This window comes from Xenopus tropicalis, chromosome 1 (genome assembly GCF_000004195.4).
Source record: "Xenopus tropicalis strain Nigerian chromosome 1, UCB_Xtro_10.0, whole genome shotgun sequence".
In the NCBI taxonomy this organism is placed as follows: Eukaryota; Metazoa; Chordata; class Amphibia; order Anura; family Pipidae; genus Xenopus; species Xenopus tropicalis.
The window spans coordinates 24,440,468-24,460,560 of NC_030677.2; the positions used below are offsets into that span (position 1 = coordinate 24,440,468).

Genomic DNA, 20,093 nt, shown 5'->3' on the forward strand with positions numbered 1-20,093 from the left:
TCCCTAAAAATAACATCAAAATGAACCTCGGCTATAAAGATATTTCAGAATGCCTGTCACTATTGGCAACCACATAGCCTTTTCATGTCCTGTCACACACTACTCCGCTGACAGTATATATGGATTACAATATGTATATAATTTTAAGAAAGAGAAGGCTTCAATGGATTTATGTTTCATTCTAGCCCCCAAATAATGATGATGCATGGGTTTTCAGTATTTCTCTTGCCAGATCCTTAATATTACTAAATGGTCTTTTAAAGCAGAGTTTCCTTTTTATGCCACTGACGGGCTTTTTCTTATTGAATCATTTGCCCTTGCTGCATTTTTTTCTCCCACCTTTTCCTGTTTAGCCCAATGACTCTCCTTCCTGTTATCTCTCTGGCTGAGCCCTTTCATAACCTCTTTCTGCTGTAAGAGCATTGCCCTGGTAAAACTAAATCATCCTCCTTTCCTACCATTTAAAGGGTAACTATTATGAAATAGACATTGAAGTTTCTGTATTTTCCTGTATACAACGTAAAGCCCCAGGTTAAGCCTAGAAATGTAAAATAACTGTCAAGATAAATAGGCTGACCGGTCAGTTTACTATAGCTGTTTGAAGTCCCTTAAGTGTTGCTTAAGTTCTGTAGGTAAGCCCCGTGCTGTGATTGGGAGCTGCCAGTGGAACACAGGGGTGTGACACACGTGCCCGAGCAGCTGACTTGCATTTAACAGCTGCTTAATCCTTCAATCTGACAGTTGACATTCTCGTAGAGGCTCTCTGCCGCACTACAGACTGTTTCTTTTTCTGTCTAAATGTGCTACCCCCCCCCAACCCCATTTCCAGAAAAATCCCCCTTATTCCATGTGAGTTTTGTCTACATGAAGATGATAGTATAAAATAGCCAGAGCCTGTATATAAGAGATTTAAAGAAGGAATGGTTTAAAGGCTACTTTTCTAACCGCAAGGAAAAGAGAATAAATAACTACTGGAACTGGTAGAATGATTAATAGAACTTCTATATTTTTATAAGTATTAAAGAGATTTGTTCCTCCAGTGTTATTAATGAGTGTTTTTAAAATGAATTATTATTCATATATGAATTGTGAATGAATATATGAATCTGTTTTATTAATATGAATCTTTGCCTGAGCAGTTATTCAGAAGAAAACTGATGGGACACATGCTGAAATTAAATAGTTTCTTAAAACCTGGCATAGAAATCAAACTCTGGCTTCTACTGCATACTGCCTGCTTTGAGTAAAAGCATATCGAGGGATTGTTACAGGGCTATGTGCAGCTTGCACACATGGCGACTGCTGAATTGGAATTGGGTCAATGGAGAGCTTATTGGCCAATGTATAATATGACATTAAAACTAATACATTATTAGATATTGTAGGGATATCTTAACAGCCCCTCCTTTGTATCTCTTTAACCTGTAAGTAAGTTATTGACTTTAAGAAGGGACCACATGGGATGTCCCATATGGGCCACCAACTGACTTAGCAGGTTAGGTAGATACAAAGGAGTAAGTTATGTCCTGGCTATTATATTAGACAGTCTCTAAGTGCCTACACAGTGTTGCACCAAGGATTGCAAAGCTGGGCCGCTTTATAATCACTATGTGGATAACAAGGGCTAATTATTTAGCTGACCAAGGTTGCTGTTCCTTAAATAATAACCACAAGTGAGGGGCTTGAACCATGATGCAGAATTCCTGCCAGCCCAATGTTTACTCCAGAGCACGTTAAGAAATAAATAAATAAATGATAAATAAGTAGGCTACAAGCGTGTTCAGCCCAAGGGCCTATTTATTGTAGTCATGTTGAACAAGGTGGTATAGTGCCCCTGTAGGTCCTGCCAATCTTTCTGTAGTCAGTAGATTTTAGGTATAAAATATCAGTGTCAGAATTGTATAGGGATGTATTGTCTTGTTGAATCCTAGTGGGCAGACTGGGGGTCATTATAGTGAGTTAACATCAGGCCTGGGGGGGTCTCCAAGCTGTGAATCCTGCAGGTTAGTGTCAGTGGCACCTTGCCTGGGGCATATTCTTTAGCACAGTCATATCTTAAACTGAAGGGGGCTATGAGCAATGAAAGTAGCAAGGGCTAATTAATCTCACTGGGCACAATGTGGAAATACATTTAAGTTTTTTATTAGCTTGTTTTGGTTCCTTTCTCCTGCTGTTTGGGGACAGTTGTGCTGTGGATACTGGCAGTGGGGGTAACATTTAAAACATTCACTTTTAATTGGCCTCACCTTTTTCTGAGCCCTGTCCAGTTTAGCTGCAGGCAGATTTGCTCACTGGGAGATTGGCATTCTGCACGGAGATGCCCCTTCCCCCTCGCTCCCTCTGTGCCATCCCCTCTTACGTATGATCACTTTCTCCGAAACAACATGCAGAATGTCAGCTGGGGCAGGGGGTGCGTGATGCAGGGACAGATTGTTTGCTTCCGAAACTTCAATCCTTGAGTTATGGTAAGCACCTCATAGAAATCCTGTCTGTCTGTATCTATAGATTGGGCAAAAGTATCTGCATTTGTTTTCCTGAGGGTCGATGTCTGTCTTCTGAGCTGTAGGGAAATCGGGCCTTGTTTAGATGGCAGCTGATAGTCACATTGCTGGTGGATTATGTCGGGCTTTTACATGGCAATCTTGTTTATTTTAAACCTTTGCGTACCGTAATGAGACAATGTTGTTAGAACATAGGGTTTTTGCCTAGTCATTTTCAGTCTTAAAATATAGCAAAATCAGCTGTGGCTTGGGCCTCTAAGTACGACTGAATGATAGTCCCAAAAGGGGAGTTAGTTTCACAACTCTCATTGTCAGTTCCGAAAAGCTACTCGTAAGCTGCAAGGACAGCGGCCTCATTTGTAAATAGAATATGAACAGACAGATTTAAGCATATCGGAAGCACCACTGTTGTGTATGAATGCTGTTACAGGGCTAACGATAATGACGTTTGGGGATTCCTCACTTCTATTGAAGTGGGCTGCTTGTCCTTGAATGCAGATATGCTTATTCATTCAGCTATGTTTGTTCCTTTCCAGTACTAGCTTGACAGGAGGGGCATTTTTGTGGATAAACGCATATGGGATGATTTAAAGGTGCAAGAACAAACAAAGCCTTTGGGTACATGCCCATCGGGCACAAAATGTGTTAGGCCAGCAGTTATGTTCTAATATAATAGATTTTAAATAGATTAATTTAATTGTTCTACAACAACTATTCTAAGTATTATAATTACTACCCTATGGCAGTAGCAACGAGACAAAAAGCCATTAAATAATTGAGGTACTGTTTGAAAACAGTTGGACTGAAAGTGTTTTAGATGGGGAACTCACCCTTTAATACTTGTCCTTCAGATTAATCCCTTGTGCTGCGTTGGGGCATTGTTGGAAGAAGCTTGTCCTTGGCCTTCCGCACCAGTTCATGTATTCTGGACGTCCTCACACCAGCACAGGGGGGGTCACTCAGTGGATATAGCCAGCAGATCTGCCTGTGCAACTCATTGATATAAGAGCTCCCTTCTATGTTTGGAAACCAATGCCCTATAACAGTGGTTCACAACCCTATCGTGCTGTGGGACGGCCTGTTGACAAGTTTAATAACCAGTACCCTTCACGGGTGTTGTTTGTTTGCAGTTTCTGCTTAATGTGATATATGTATATGCAAATGTTTCCTCAGCCTCATACTTTCATTAAAAATTCAAGTTATGAGGATAAAGTTTGGCAGTTTCAGGCATAGGATGTCATACCTAGAAGCTGTATATCCACAAAGCACTGAATCTCCCATGGAGTCCATTTTAAACAAATAAATCACTTGATCCCTTTTCTCCTCTAATAATAAAACAGTAGCTTGTACTTGATGGTAACTAAGCTGCATGAATCCATACTGATAGCAAAACAACTATTAGGTTGGTTTATTTTAGTAATTTAAACCCAGGTCCCAAGCTATCTGGATAATAAATCACATGCCTGTATTTGTTTTGCTCAATTCATGTAGGGGTCAGCATATTTTAATATAACATTTGGACTAATTCAGAAAAGGTACATGTATCTTACTTACAAATCTGTATGCCAATTGATATGGTTGTACAGTTATGCTGCTAGCAACCAGGTTGCCCCGCCATTGCTTCCATTTCCATAGCCAGGCATCGGCTTCACACAATTTCTTTCATGATAAGGATGGTTTGTGCATGTCTTGTTTTATAATCTTTTTCCTCTTTATTATATTTTATATAATTTATATATTTATATTTTATTCAGTATGTATAGTAATTAATTTTATTTACTTCTCTTTTATTTAGACCTCTGGAATTGAAACTTTAGTAGAGGAGCTCTGCTCTAAACTGAAAGATCTCCAGAGCAGCCAAGGTGAACAGCAGCCAATAAACAAAGGTAATTTTTAAGTTATCAAACATTTTTGACCAAGCTTCAGAAATCAAAATGTCTGAAACAATGTATTAAGTTCTGTTAATCATCCTTCAGAATTGTTATTGCGGGAAATATTTAAAAATAAGCAGACATAGGTCATAAAGCAGCCCTTTACCCTCGGCTCGAGGTAATGTATTAAGCGATGCTAAAGCAAAGTTAATGTAGTTCTGAAGAGCCCTGATTGTTTAATGGTTGAGCTATGATATAAATTTGGCGGCAGAGTATTAGAGCACCATTAAGCCGTCTAGGAACAATGTAGAGGAGTTGCTAAAAACAGACTTGCAGCACCAGTGTTGCATCAGTGGCAACATTCAAATGTAACTGACCCTTGATAGCTGCAAGTAACGTTATAAACTCACATTAGAAACTGTTTTTATAGGGTGCCATTAGTTCATACAATTAGAAAGTGCCCATTTAAAATGTTAGGATCTCATATCTTTAGCTCTTGCAGTCTTTTTTGATTTTCTAGCCTAAATTTTAGTAACATCTCTTTAAAGACTTACCAGTGCCATCCACCTATACAGTTAAGCTGGCCTTACATGCTCTGATTTGGTCAGGCTGTTTCAACCATATTACCCAATCCATTTGGGCATGTATGGCAGCCCAGGGACCTGTTTTGCTGATTGAAATTATCTTCTCATGCACCATGTCTGAAAGTGGCCACACGTGTGTAAGGCTACTCGTATGGTAACATTTGGCCTGATTTTAGGACATTTTTCTCCATAATATGGCAATCCATTTTAAAAAAATCTCAAGTCTGTTCCCCAGCAAATTCCTGACTTGATATGTTTACCCACTTTAAATATAGTTGACAAATTAGCCCTTTTTATTACCTTAAATTGATGTGTATTTATTTATTTTTTCTTTCCAGAGGAGAAGAATAATAGAAAGCTTGAAGTCTCGCTGTCTCCTGAGACAACATGCCTAGCAAAAGATCAGGCAGAAATGTAAGGGTAACTTCCTTCTTGTAATGAATGCTGCTGGATAGAGAGGAGGCAAATGCTCTAGAAATGAAAGTACACATGCAGACAGTGCTCCAACTAAGCACTTTGTTAAATTTATTCAGTTAATTCCTGGGTCAGCCCTGACAAAGGCTTGTAAAACCTCTCTCAAAAACTACACATGCAGGATAGATCCCCAGTCAGAAGCCACCTACAGAGCATGTGGTCTATCCCAACACTGCTGAACTCAATCACGACTCATTTATTGTTTGCCCCATGTGTCTTTGATTATTGCTGTAATTGGTAGTGAAAAAACAGGCTTTTAAAACCCCAGTAATATGAGGCTCATAATACATTTTAATTTTCACAGTAGATCCCCTTTAAAGTAGTGAACTGCATGTGGCTTCACTACTGGAGGAAATCCTTACAAGAGCTCCACTAACTTTGTATGATTCTTTATATTATTGTCCAGTGTGGCTTGCCCACTTCACTGGGGTAAATGCTGGTCAGCACAGATCTAGAGAAATAATTGCCTATACTTTTGTCTTAAACATAAGGCAACTTTGCTTTTGGGTACTTTTAGAGATTGTCATGATTTCTAAATATGTTGGTTGGAAGGTTTCCAGCTGGTAGGATGGAGCATCAGCAGATAAGAGAAGCCACAGTTCCCTCAGTGCCTATTGGTCATCTGTAGTCATGATCAAACATTCAGTATCCGATCTTTTAGTGCCTCCTTCTGTATAATTTTGTAATAAAACTATTGAAAACTGTTATCCTAATAACTAGTTTATAATCCCTGAATATTATTTAAACTATAACCATAAACAGTGCAGCATTTTTGGTCATTTTTACTACATTAACTCAAAGATCATGTGAAGAGTGGCTGCTCCTACTTCACTGTTTTTTTTTTGTTTTTGTTTTTTTTAACAGGTATTATGAAGCTTTCCCACCACTCTCAGAGAAGCCAGTTTGCCTGCAGGAAATCATGACTGTTTGGAACAAATCAAAAATCTGCTCTTATTCTAGCTCTTCCTCATCTTCTACAGCCCCGCAAACAAGCACCGAAACTCCATCTCCAAAGGAATGCAATAGTGAGTGTGAAACCACGACCATTGGCAAAAGTGGAGCTTTGAACACTGTACAGGGAAAAAATTCACAAAGAAAAAGCAAGAACGAAAAAGAAAATAAGTTTAACAAAGGCGCAACAGAAGAGAAATTTGGCTTGAGTAAAAGTGTCAGGCACAAGTCCAGTGGTAAGATTCGCCCACGGTCCTGGTCATCGGGCTCAAGTGAAGCCGGCTCAAGCTCAAGTAGTCATCAAGGGGACATGAAAACAAGGTTCATCAAAGTAAGGCATAAAGTTCGTGAAGTACGAAACAAAAAGGGGAAAAGTGGTCATAAGGTCCCTACTAAAAACGCAGAGAAGGTGGAAAAGAAAAATGTTGTTGGAAGCAGCTGCAGTGCAAGTTCTGTTAGACCGCTCTGTAAGCGAGTTAAACGGCATGTGAGAGAGCACGCATGGAAAGAACCTGAGGATGAAGGAAATGAAGTCTTTGGAGATAGGAAAACTGAAACCGAATACAGAGAGGAGCCTTTGTGGTATACTGAACCCATCACAGAATATTTTGTTCCTATAAATAGCAAAAGCAAATTAGAGACGACTTATCGAAAGAGTCAGCAAAATTTGTATAACCGGTCAGAAGATATTGAAGAGCTGTCTGAGTTTGTACATGCTCTACGTCTAAGTAACCACAATATCCATCAAACATACCTCACAGCAGGTACTTTTATTGAGGGTCACTTTGTAGAAATGCCTGCAGTTGTAAATGAGACCAGTGACCATACTGGGACCTCGAACTGTTCTCTGTTTGAGGACAATTATTTGGATGATGTTCATCCTTTAGAACTTACGCACTTCTATGAAGTGGAAATTGACCAATCCATGTTGGATCCTGGTGCCTCAGAAGAAATGCAAGGAGAAAGTCGTATCTTGAATATGATCCGACAGAAAAGTAAAGTGAAAAGTGATTTTGAGGCCGAATTTTGCAGAGTGTTGGATGAGAAGAGATTGCAAGGGGAAAGTGCAATATGGTCAGAATCAACCAGTTCTGTTGGTGCTGATGGTTTGTTCTTTCAAGACCACAGTAATTTAGCTCAGTTTTGGGAGCCATGTTCACCTTCGAGCTCTGTTGATGCAGACGGGGAAAGTTTGGGAGGGGACTCCCCAAATGCATTTTCCCCTTTTCTAGACAGCACAAAGCTTAGCACCCATTCACATGCGGGCAATCAAGATTTATTTTTTGATGCAAGTAACTCTTATTTTTCAGTGTTTGAAGTGCAGTGCAGTAATTCTGTATTTTCGCTGCCCAGGGAGAGGATATTGGATGACAAAGTTAAAGAAGAGTCTTGTTCCACCGTGAATGGGTTTGGTAAAACGCAATCACGATTGCTAATATGGACCAAAAATAGTGCCTTTGATGAAAATGAACAATGCTCAAATATTTCAACTCGAACCTGTAGTCCATGGTCGCACTCAGAAGGAACCCGATCGGATACCGAAACCTTTAACTGTCATTTTGAAGAACCGTCCCTTTCAAATATTGAAGACCCAAATTATGTAGTTCCCAGGGTGGCTTTAGGTCTTCAAGATGATGAACCTTCTTGTTTAAACACAAGGAGTTCATTTCCGCAAAAGAAAAATTTAGAAGACGAATCGACTTTGCCCCTAAATAAGAAATCAAAATTGGAATCTGTCTGTGGTATTCAACTTGAACAAGAATGTCATGAATTATCAGACGCTAGTGATGCCGGGAAAGCAAGCTACCAGGGTGAACATGGGTACAGCTCAGGGGTCATTAAGGACATCTGGACAAGTATGTCGGACAGGAATTCTGAGATAATGGACGATCCTTTATTTCCAGTCGGCGTAAATGCATACACTGGTCAGGATGCCGAGGCTACAGATGAAGCCTTTCAGGAACCCAGTAAAGCTGTCCAGAGATCTGAGTATCATCTTTGGGAAAGCCAAAAAGACCCTGTTGAAAAAAGAGCTTTTCTCGCATGTGAATCTGAGGTAGACTGTGGAGATTATACTACCCCATCCAAACCCTGGGAAGTAAACCATGTTAAAGAAAACTCCTTCATTCTTGGAGGGGTTTACGGAGAGTTCAAGGCCTTTGGTGGCGATGATGAATGGGCTGCGCTTCCACCCAACCAGGTGAAAGAAGGCTTACTGGAATGTGCCGCTTCCGATGTTGTCACAATTGCAGGTACTGATGTTTTCATGACGCCGGGAAATAGTTGTGCACCTGGCCATCGACCATTGTGGAAGCCGTTGATTTCATTTGAGGAAAATGAACAGCCGAAAAATAGAGAGAAAGGCCTAAGTAAAGGATTTTCTTTCATTCTTCATGAAAACCTTCTTGAAACATGCGCTAACCTACAAATAGATGAACCTGACGTGGGGTATTCATTCTCATCTTTTGAGCTGAACAATCGTTTTTCACAAGTTCTTCACGTGGAGTGCTCGTTTGAGCCTGGTTGCATTTCGGCGTGCAGCCCTAACTTTAAGCCAAAATCTTTCTGTTTGGATTCAGGTGGGGAAACGGGCAATCCCAGGGTCTGTGGCATTGACCGAACGCAGTACAGGTCAATAAGAATTTCCCCACGAACGCACTTCCGCCCCATATCTGCATCAGAGCTGTCTCCTGTTGGGGGAAGTGATTCAGACTTCGAATCTGAAAAAGATGAAGCGGCTGTACCTGCTGTTTCAGAAGAAGTGTTTGCAGATCCTCAAGATGATCTTAAGCCTCTGGAAGAGGATGCAGAGAACGAAGGTCATTTTTATGGAAAGTCTGAGCTTGAGTCCGGGAAGTTTCTTCCTAGCCTAAAGAAGTCTGGTATGGAGAAGAGTGCACAGACCTCCTTGGATTGCCAAGAGGACTCCCTTGGTGCGCTGCCACCAGATAAACAGGGCAATTTAGACTTCAGGATCATTGAGTCGTTGGAAAGTGATAGCGTGGAAAGCTCCAAAATAAACTGCAAAAAAGTGGAGCCGAATAACCAAGCAGATAAAGGAGGCAGCTACGAAATCGGTTGTGAATCTATGTGTGCTGAAGAAATGGGAGAGGTGTGTATATTTTATATCAATTGTTAGTGTTTGCTACAATTCATATATAATCCATAAATTAGCACCAAAGCACCAAATCCTGAATGCCATCTCCCATTGACTTTATTTTAACCCTATAAGTCACATTTTTAATTTCCCTTTTCTGTGTAATAATAATACAGTATCTTGAACTTGATGATAACTAAGCTGCAAAAATCCGTTTTGGTGGCAAAACAATCCTATTGGGTTTAATTAATGTTTAATATTTTAACAGATCCCATACCTGTAGCTCTTGTTAATAAGGGGATGTTAGTGGTCAGTTTGGAATTCTGTAACTTGCAGTCATAATAAGCAGTGCTGTTTTTTAACTATATCATAATCATTGTGGCATGACTAAAGTTCCTTCTCCACATGTACATTACAAGAAGCAATACATACACTCTTGCAAAATACCAGTGGTGCACCTTTTAAATGTGCTTTGCACTTGTATGGCAGGCATCAGTTTCTTGCTCGTAATTGAAATAGGATATCCTTTTTAAAGCAGTGTATACTGATGCCCCATCACTGTGTGAATTATTAAAAGGATCAGTAGGCAAACCTTAGGCTGGTGGCACACAGGGAATTTAGTTGCACACAATAAATCTTCACTACCACAGGCGAGAATGTGAATTGCCAGTGGGTTGGCTTCCTTTTTCCGAAGTTGCCTCACTTGGACCCTTCGGCCTATTTTGTTAAACCTAAGCAACGTGTATGCCATCCCACCGGTGATTCACATTCTCGCCTGCAGTAGTGAAGATTCATTGTGTGCAATTAAATTCCCTGTGTGCAATTAAATTCCCTGTGTGCAACTAAATTCCCTGTGTGCCATCAGCCTAAAGGTCCCCATACACGTTAAGATTCGCTCGCTTGGCGAGATCGCCAAGCGAGCGGATGTTCACCCGATATCCCCACCTACGGGTGGGCGATATCGGGGAACGTGTAGGCTAAATTCGATCATTTGGCCCTGGGGCCAAACAATCAAATTTTATATAGGCGGCAATGGGGCAGTCGGTTCGGGGACCGCAGTCCCCGATCTGACTGAATTTTCTAACCTGGCCGATCGATATCTGGCCAATTTCAGGCCAGATATCGGTCGGGTAGGCCCCTCGTTTCTGCCCCTACACGGGCCGATTAGCTGCCAAATTGGTCCAACCGATATCGGCAGCTAATATCGGCCCGTGTATGGGGACCTTAAGGTTTGCCTACTAAGGGGTATTTTGGGGCTATCAAACGGCCACAGGAGCGAAGATTTATCACGGGCGACTAATCTCCTCAAATGCCATCAGCCTTAATCCACACATAACTGCTATTTATCTATAGCACACATGGATGGGCTTGTCGGTTTATCCCATTAACACTGAATATCAAGTGCACTTGTACTGCTAATTAGTAACCAGAGTATTTGCATTTCTGTTTAGCGGGCATCCATCAAATAGGGCTTATATACCTTTTTAATATACAGGAAAAAAAGGCATGATCTGTTGAGACATTTGAGCCAATTTTCTACAGAAGGTTCCAAGGTTTCATGCTTCCAAGCACAGTCAAAGCAAATTGGCAGTCCTCGTAGAAGCTCTGTATAATTAGCTGCCCCATATCTAACAGGCTGCAGTTGGGGGAAGGGAGAGGTTTGTTCTTAATTAAAACACTCTGATATGTACAAGCCCTATTAATTGCACTTGTCCCAAAGTGCCTCAGTTTTGTTGTCCTTAAATACGGTTTTTGAACATGGTGACACGTTCTGCAATTGTGTCCATTTTTACTTCTTTTAGTATCCATCACTGAACATTGATCTTCAGGGAGTGAACGCTGCCCAGGAAAAACAGTGCTGGTGGCAGAAAGCTCTGTATTCTCCGTTAATACCTGGATCCTGTTGCGACGGTAAGGAATTTTACCCCTGTATCTTGTAGAGGCGACGCGTCTGTAAGCGTTTATTTCATGGCCATATCAATAGCCAGGTTACAGACTGAGGGTTGATTTCATGGCCAAGATTCGGATTTCAGACTGAGGCTTTCTGCATCTTATGTACTTAGTTGGGCAAGTTTCCTGTTTGTACCCTCACACCAAGTTCTGTTCCCTTGTGTGATTGGAGCAGCAGCAGTCTCGTGTCCGACAGATGTGCAGTATGCCTAGAACGTACAAATGTCATTAAATAAAATAAATGCCCAATGTATTACGTCTCTGAAATGTAAATAATGCATGCAGTTGAATTGTGTGTAGGAGATTAGCATAGGATATTCTGTAAGGTATCTCTAAGAAGTATTTATAAGAGAACACCAAGAAACTCAAACCATTAGCTAATTACAATTAATTACAATTAATACAATGTATTAAATGGGAATGAAAACATCCTTGGCTAGTTTTTCTCTGTGAACCCCAGTGCCCAGGGTCTCCTATACCCTCCTTAATTGCTTTAGATAGATTCCCTAATTTAAGAGTTGCCCAGCAGTTTTGATGGGTTATGCTTCGGCCTCATCATTTTTTTTTTTTCCCAGCCTTGGTCTCTGTTATCAGCCAGCAGGCAATACGCATTGCAAAGCCAATCCATTCTCCTTGCCTAGCGTGCGTGTTCCTTGCCGGCGATCCGAGAGACCAAGGCTGAACTTAATTTATATTATCGCTTTAACTAAACAACTGGCTTATTTGTATCACAGCTTACTACATGACCGTAAAGGATCAGAGTTGTGTAGAAAATACAAATGGGAAAGAATTGTCTACCCCAGGATGGCACCCTCAAGAGACAGAGAAGGTATTTATGGATTTAACTTGTTCCACCTTGAATGATTGGCCCAGTCTACCTACATTTTTTATTTTGATGTACTCGAGTTTAATGAAATTATTTGAGGAAATTGCTGCAGAGCAGTTTTACAGACTTGCACCACATTGAAGTATCTTGTCTGACCCAAGGCAAAACAATTGAGCATTGGTAATGTGATACAGTTGTATGAATTCCATTATATAGCAACACACATGCTAGCTGGTCCCTTTTAAAACCAGTGCAAAGCACACACCCAGGTCTCCCTCGGTTTATATTAAACCAAAATATACCTACCACCCTAATCTATTCCTTTAAAAAGGATGAAATCCTGGCAGGGGAGGAGGGACTAAAACATTGATTATCCACAGCTTAAAGTGGCCATACACGTTCAGATTTTAGTCTGCTTCCGACAAATGTTTGGATATCAATAGTACGTTTAAAGGCAACGATCTAAAACTAAAGGTCCCCATACACGAGCCGATTATAGCTGCCGATATCTGTCCCTTGGACCGATTCGGGAGCTTATCGGCCCGTGTAGGGGCAGAACCGAGGGGCCTGGCCGACCGATATCTGGCCTGAAATTGGCCAGATATCGATCAGGCAGGTTAGAAAATCCAGTAGGATCGGGGACCGTATCGGCTTGTTGATGCGGTCCCCGAACCAACTGCCCCATTGCCACGTGTAGAATTCGATCGTTTGGCCCCAGGGCATTGTAGGTCCCCCAAGGATATTGTCACATACACATATATGTTACATATACATATGAGATTTTATTACTATGCAACTGAAATTATCTACCCTGTCCAGTCGCCTAAACAACTGATCGCCATGGTACGAAAAATATTGGGACAATGATTGGGAGCCCATGCAAGGTCAAAAAATCCTTGTATGACTATATTGGTGCATGTATGGCCACCAGTATATATATATGTGCCACTAGGAACCCCTAACACTGTTCTCTACCTTCCAGGTTTCTGCATGTAATGATGCCAAAGTTGTCATTGGGTACAGCGCTGGAACCAGGTCCAGTGGCTTCAGAAAGAAGATCTACTCCAGCGCCAGCTCAAGCTCTGACACGGCTTCAGATGGAGGGCGGGAATGGGCCGATATCTGTCGGGAAGAGCTCTTCTCTCGCACACAGCTGTGACAGTGCTGAGCTGAAGTGCTCAATCTTATGATTTTCTTTGGGTTTTTTTGTTTTTTGCTTTGAGTAGCTCTCTTTGCATCCCTTTAGTTGTCTTTACTGCTGCACCTGTTTTTTAGTTACCATTTCAGACCTTTTTTTTGTCTATAGCTGGTTTTAGGTACTTCTGCTGAAGTCCCTCCCATTTCCCCCATTCTTCACCCTAAAATTCTCCCTAATAGCGTTGGCTAAGATTGTTCTGTCGGATCAGGAGCGGATGTGCACGTGCTTGTGTTGTAGAAATCATTGCTTTCCAGCATCTAACCTTACATATCCTTGTTTAACCTCTTTAGCTGTCGCCAGAAATCCCGCCGCAAGGTCCCTACGACTTGCAGCTACATCAGACGTGGGCTTTTGGATATATTTTCTCGATATATTTTCAAAACTAAGAGATGCATAACACTGTAATCAGTCAGTGCCTTTCTGAATGTGGGAGACTAGCATGAATGGCTTGCCCTAGTCTTCAATGGAGAAAAAAAAATGTAAAAAAAAAACACATAAAACAAAAAAAAAATTTACAGTAGAAGCAATGAGATTGTGCTTTAGAGACTTACAGAATACTGTGTTTTCTATTCTATTATATTTTGTGCCCCCGCTGTCGGAGGATAACTTTTTAGTTCTAATTCTAATGGCAGAAGCCATGGATCTGGTAAACTCCGGTTAATAGAGAGGAAGGGGGGGTCTTAGCTTTGATCCATTCCCTTTTTTTTTTTTTTAAATGAAAATTTAAGTTGTAATAATGATGGCAATTTCCAAAGGAATTTAAATGCGCCACTCCAGCCCCTGACATTCATTTACACAAACACACTTTGTGATTGGTTATTTTGAATTTCTCTCTTGCATATTTTCCATGGCAAAACCAAGTGCGTGATTGTCACAGGGGAGAAGCCCCCCTTTGCCCTGGCGTTGACCGGATTTGTTTACCCCGCGGCTGCTGCAATTGGTGCCCCGTAGTGTTGTTGGTGTTACTTAGTCTCATAGTTTCATTTTTTTCTGTTTGAGCGGATGCTATGGGCAAGTACGCGTGTGGCAATAAGTAACTCTCTTCTCTACATTACATGCGTGGATGGCGGTCGTCATCAGTCTGTTTTTTTTTTTTTCTTTCTTTGTTTTAAACATTTTCAGCACAGCGTCAAAAAAAGTGTGCGAACTGTACAAAAATAAACTAGCAGGCTCTGTGTGCTTCTGACTTTATGCAAAAAGGTTCAAGCACATGAAGAGCAATATCTGAAAAATTAAAAAAAAAAAAAAAATACCAAACGTAAAAAAATACAATAATAAAAAAAAAAACCCTTTAAAAAGCATGCTTAGAACACCAGGAAATGCAAACAGTTTCATATTGCTTTGGAACAACCTAGAGTCTCCTTACTAAGGCAATACAAGGGGAGTGACGGAGTTAGGTAGTGTTCAAATAAGTTCATTAAGTTGGACGATTCTTTTGTTTTTTCCTTGGCTTGTTTTGTGGAAAGGATGAGAGGAATGCTGTTCAAACACACACACAGTGGAATTGGCAGTGCCTGTCGGTCCCAGGACTGTGGCGAATTTGAATTCACCCCAGCTTCTGTAGTTGGTACCTGCCTGAGTTCCCATGGTAACCCTGAACTTCCTTTGGGCCAAGAACAGCCCTGATAGTGCCCCCTATGCACTATATGGAAACCAAATATTTAGTTTGTCCCTTATTTTTACATCATTGAACTTTTTCAGAAGTTTTTTTTTTTTTTTTTTTGAGATTACTTTTTATTTTGCTGTTTATTTTGTTTTTTTATTAAACAAAGTTTCTGGAGCTTCCTGAAAGGGTTTTTGTGAAACCTGCACTGAGAAATGTGTGAAATCCTTTGTCCTGTAGTTGTAAGGTGTAACTCCTGCAACGAGGGCTTTACTTACATCAATTCCATCAAATCACTTCTTACAGGATGGTTTTTACTGTACTGAGGCCCCGTGCCCTGTATAACATACACACATACAGAGCTTCTGCCATAACCCATAGCTCTGCTCCTGCACACCCTCGGCCTCTGCAGCAGCAAGTAACACATTAAGAGCTTGGCAATATTTACTTTGGTTTTTTTTTTGTTTTGGACATGGCCAAATGCTCAGAACGTTATGCAGAAGTCCCTTTTTATTTCTCCCTTTATGGAGCAGTTCCATTCATCAGTGGTTGGCAAAACGCTGAACGCTCTGTGGTATGAAGCGCATTGCAAATCCTCCGCACTGAAAACAGTTTTCCATTCCTTCCTGGGCTGAAAATCTGTTTCCAAAAAAAAATACAAAATAAAAAAAATATATATTTTTTTTCCTTTGTGGTTGTATTGTTCTCCTTCATGTACACCAGAGTAACTGATTTTTTGTTTTCTTGTGAACTTATTTAACACCAAATAAAATTTTTAAAAACCTCAGGATGTTTGGGTTTTTGTTTTTACCTTGGTTTTCTCTAAATGTCCCCATACACGGGCCCATTCTAGCTGCTGATATCAGTCCCTTAGACTGATTCGGCAGCTAATCGGGCCGTGTATGGGCACTACCGACGGGCCTGCCCGACCAATATCTGGCCTGAAATCGACCAGATCACGATCGGGCAGGTTTAAACATCTAGTCTGATCGGGGACCGCACCGGCTCGTTGATACGGTCCCTGGACCGACTTTGCCTATACCCGTCGTTATAATTCGATCGTTTGGCCCCAAGGCCAAACGATCAAATTACCCTGGATTCCCCCGATATCACTCACCCACAGGTGGGGGATATCGGGAGAAGATCCGCTCGCTTGGTGACATCGCCAATCGAGCGGATCTTAAGGTTTATCCACCAATACTGTGCCAGCATCAAGTACCAGTTTGCCAGTGCTATATGTTTATGGTTCCGGGCCTCCCTGTGATCTGTGCTGCACTCTGGTTTTACCGCACCACATTGCTAGCGGATAGAGACCCGTTTGTGATCAAAAGTTACAAACACTAGTTGGTACCCCCGCCCCTTCACAGTGATTCCAGGCTACCCTTCCCTGTGAGCACTGCTCCACCATAATACTGTTCTGGGGTCTCTGCATACCCTGCGCCTTTTAAGGGTACCCTGGGCCAGTGTTGTATCCCTTTCTCCTTAGCCAAGGTGCCTTATATCCCATAGGCCCCCTTTTATGTTGCACGGAACCAGAGGTAAAATCTTTAATGCCACTTACAGAAATGGCACTGTGGGAATTTTAGGTCAAGCACTTTCTATTCTGTCTTCAAGCTGGAATGTAGATAAAAATTTATACCAAAAACTGAAAATTCCTTCCCTACTTACATGAGCTGTCCAGCAGTTGCAGATATTAATAAGATTTCACTGGTGCTGCCACCTTGTGGAGTAAGCCCGAATTCCTTTTGCAATGCTCTAACAGGGTCTCGCTCTGTTTTCTATGAAGTTTAGTATCCACACAAGCACAACTGCATTGCAGGGCCCTCTAAACCCAGATCCTATGCATTTAGCCAGCAGAATCTGAATCCTTGAAGTCATGTATCTTTAAACTTAAGCTTTCTGGATAACAGGTCCCATGCCTCTACCTGTACTGTATGCACACATTGCTCTGTTGGAGAACCTGACCCATTGCTTGGCTTTTGGTAAAGGATCATTTATCTCTTCTCAAACCTTTGACCATGGCCCTAATGCTGACAAACAACTTTATCTGGCCAATCAAAACCTTTACCAGATTCCCAGTGCACAGATTTCCTCCTGCATAATCTATACTGATTACCTGACTTGCAAGGGCCAAACCTGGTTGAGCTTCAGGTTACCTGTTGAGCTCAAAAAATAAAATAAAAAATGCATCATTTTTTGTAAAAATTGTTCAGCACAAGCCCTACTCACTGCACCCATGTTGAACAAATGGGTAATACTGCCCCTTTAATATGCAGAAGATGCCGTATTGTTGTACTAATTTGGGGAAGAGTTGATAAGATAGAATGTCAAGTTTGGATGAGGAGGAGGGAACTCTGTAGTTGTGTTCCGGGTCAGCTAAAGGTCCCCATACACGGGCTGATTCTAGCTGCTGACATATCAGTCCCTTAGACCGATTCGGCAGCTAATCGGCCCGTGTATGGGGACTACCGACTGGCCTGCCCGACTGATATCTGGCCTGAAATTGGGCAGATCTCGATCGGGCAGGTTAAAAAAATCTAGTCGGATCGGGGACCACATCGGCTTGTTGTTGCGGTCCCCGGAACGACTGTGCCTATACCCGTCATTATAATTTGATCGCTTGGCCCCAGGGCCAAACGATCGAATTAGCCTGGATTCTCCCGATATCACCCACCCGTAGGTGGGGGATATCGGGAGAAGATGCCCTCGTTTGGCTATATCGCCAAGCGAGCGGATCTTAAGATGTATGGGCACCTTTACCTGCGGGTTTGGTCTGGCGGTTTCCAGCCCCCCTCATAGTGTCACAGCACTAATCCCCCCAACCAGGTCAGATTGGAAGCAGGTTAAGGCAATTGTGGGTAAAGAATATCTGACACACACACACACACACACACACACACACACACACACACACACACACACACACACACATATAACTAGAGTTCTGATACATTTTGGCCACACACTGACTGTCTCTTTAGGTTATCCAACCAATTGGATGCCAATGTTTTCAGTAGCGTAGCTGTCAACAAATTTGTCTTAAACCTCTTTTATTATGTTCAGAGATAATCTAAAGTGAGCTGCAGAATAAAGAGAGTTGGCTCTCTAGGCAACCCACAAGTGGCAAGTCCTTCCTCTGACAATTACACACATTGTATAGAAAATAAAAGTAATTACGGAAATGGCATTTTCCCATCGATTTCCCTGAAGCAACAATCCAATTATGGTTCCTTTGTGCCTTTATACTTCTCAGCTTTCAGCTCTCCCAGGGATTTCCAGGAAGCCATAATGTGCTTGTTGGGCCATTTCTTATTATTAGCCATGTAAGTAAGTGTAGGAGCCGGCCCTGGAAACTTAATATGCGGCTAGGTGCCTCTGTTCTCTCGCTCTCTCATAAAGTTGCACAACTGTAACTCTATCGGGTACCAAAGGGAAACGTGCAATGTGATCCAGGTCTCGCAGAAAGCAGAGGAAGCTCTACATGAGTGTGAGTCAGAAAACATTAACCCTCGCTGTGGTGCAAAGGTTATCTATAACCAGCATTCTGTTTCCTTGTTCCCCAACCCATCCCTTACCCAATAGTACAAAGCAAGTGAAGATGGACTAGAACAGGAACAGAGGATTGCAAAAGCCCAGCTCAGGCCTTATTATGCCCATATAGACTTCCACTCCCCTCATATCAGAATGGTGCACTGTGCCATACATAATGGAAATGCCACCTTGCCAACAATTTAATTCATGAAATCTCTGCCCTGCTAGAACTGCCCGGCCAGCTGGTAAGTGGAATCCATCTAGGAGCAAAGTATTGATGCTCTTGTGGTTAGACTGAGGCAAGTTCCACCAACATTGTTCCAACATCTAGGGAGTATAGGAGGAGGTCTATGGACATCAGTTAGCATTAGTTTCCATGCAGTGGCGTTCTAGTTACAGTACATAGATATATTTTCAATCTTTGGGGGGCTGGGGGTCATCATTGGTGTATCTGTTGTTTACAACAGTTCCATAAATATTGGGCAACACCAATGTGCCTACAGCAGGGGTCTCCAACCTTTCTTACTCGTGAGCCACAGTCAAATGTAAAAAGACTTGGAGAGCAACACAAGCATCATAAAAGTTCATGGAGGTGACAAATAAGGGCTGTGATTGGCTATTAGGGGCCTCTATGCACCCTATCAGCTTACAGGGGCTTTATTTGGTAGGAAATCTTGTTTTTATTCAACCAAAACTTGCCCCCAAGTCAGGAATTCAAAAATAACTCCCTGGTTTGGGGTCACTGAGAGCAACATCCAAGGGTTGGGGAGCAACATGTTTCCCCTGAGCCACTGGTTGGGGATCTCAGGCCTACAGTATAAATCTTGTTATGAGCTAAAGGGTCTCTCCTTTCAGTCTGTGCAGGGTTGTATGTCTAGGGAAAAAAGACAAAACATTGCTATATATGTCAGGAAGCATAGTGTTTATGTGCCTTTCCTGTTACATAGGCCCAACTGACTGCACTCATATTGGATATATTTCCCCTTAGGTGTGACTGTAATATGATTTATGTGGGGCTTGGGGATCCACATATACAGTGATGGGGCATATGCGATAGTCAAAGCTAGATGGTAATAGCAGCTCAAGGTGTTATAAATGCAGCTGTAAAGGGGAACTCCGGCTTCCGAACCAAAATTTGTTACAGATCCCCACACAACACACAATATACCAATTACTCCAAAAAGTATAAATAAATACCATTTTTATATGCTAAAATCCAGCTGCAAAACAGTTCTTCTCTTTCTGCATCGTTTGAAATCCTGGCAGGGGAGGAGGGACTAAAACATTGATGTTACAAATTGTAACACCTTCTCCCCAGCTTACAGACAGCATGCAGGAACTACATATCCCACAATGCATTGTACTGTGATGTTCCTTTCCTTATTGACATCACATTGTGGGATTGGGAGGAGGCAGGCTGAAGGCAGGCTGGGGACAGGCGACTACTGTTACAGTTTATCTGAGTCACAAAGCAGTCAGCCAGATCCGCAGGGGAACAGGGGGCGGG

The 20,093-nt window shown here is 41.8% G+C and overlaps 1 protein-coding gene across 2 annotated transcripts in view; it reads left to right on the top strand.

Annotated features, from left to right (window-relative positions):
• The window catches only part of kiaa0232 (uncharacterized protein KIAA0232 homolog), a 29,538-nt gene extending 13,696 nt beyond the window's left edge, over nucleotides 1-15,842 (top strand). For both annotated transcript variants that reach the window (XM_002938259.5, XM_004911254.4), the window contains 6 exons: nucleotides 4,297-4,387; nucleotides 5,295-5,370; nucleotides 6,295-9,493; nucleotides 11,281-11,389; nucleotides 12,163-12,257; nucleotides 13,237-15,842. In XM_002938259.5, the coding sequence (XP_002938305.1) occupies nucleotides 4,297-4,387; nucleotides 5,295-5,370; nucleotides 6,295-9,493; nucleotides 11,281-11,389; nucleotides 12,163-12,257; nucleotides 13,237-13,413 (3,747 nt within the window). In that variant the 3' untranslated portion in view covers nucleotides 13,414-15,842. The remainder of the gene's footprint in view (nucleotides 1-4,296; nucleotides 4,388-5,294; nucleotides 5,371-6,294; nucleotides 9,494-11,280; nucleotides 11,390-12,162; nucleotides 12,258-13,236) is intronic.
• The last annotated feature ends 4,251 nt before the right edge of the window (nucleotides 15,843-20,093 follow it).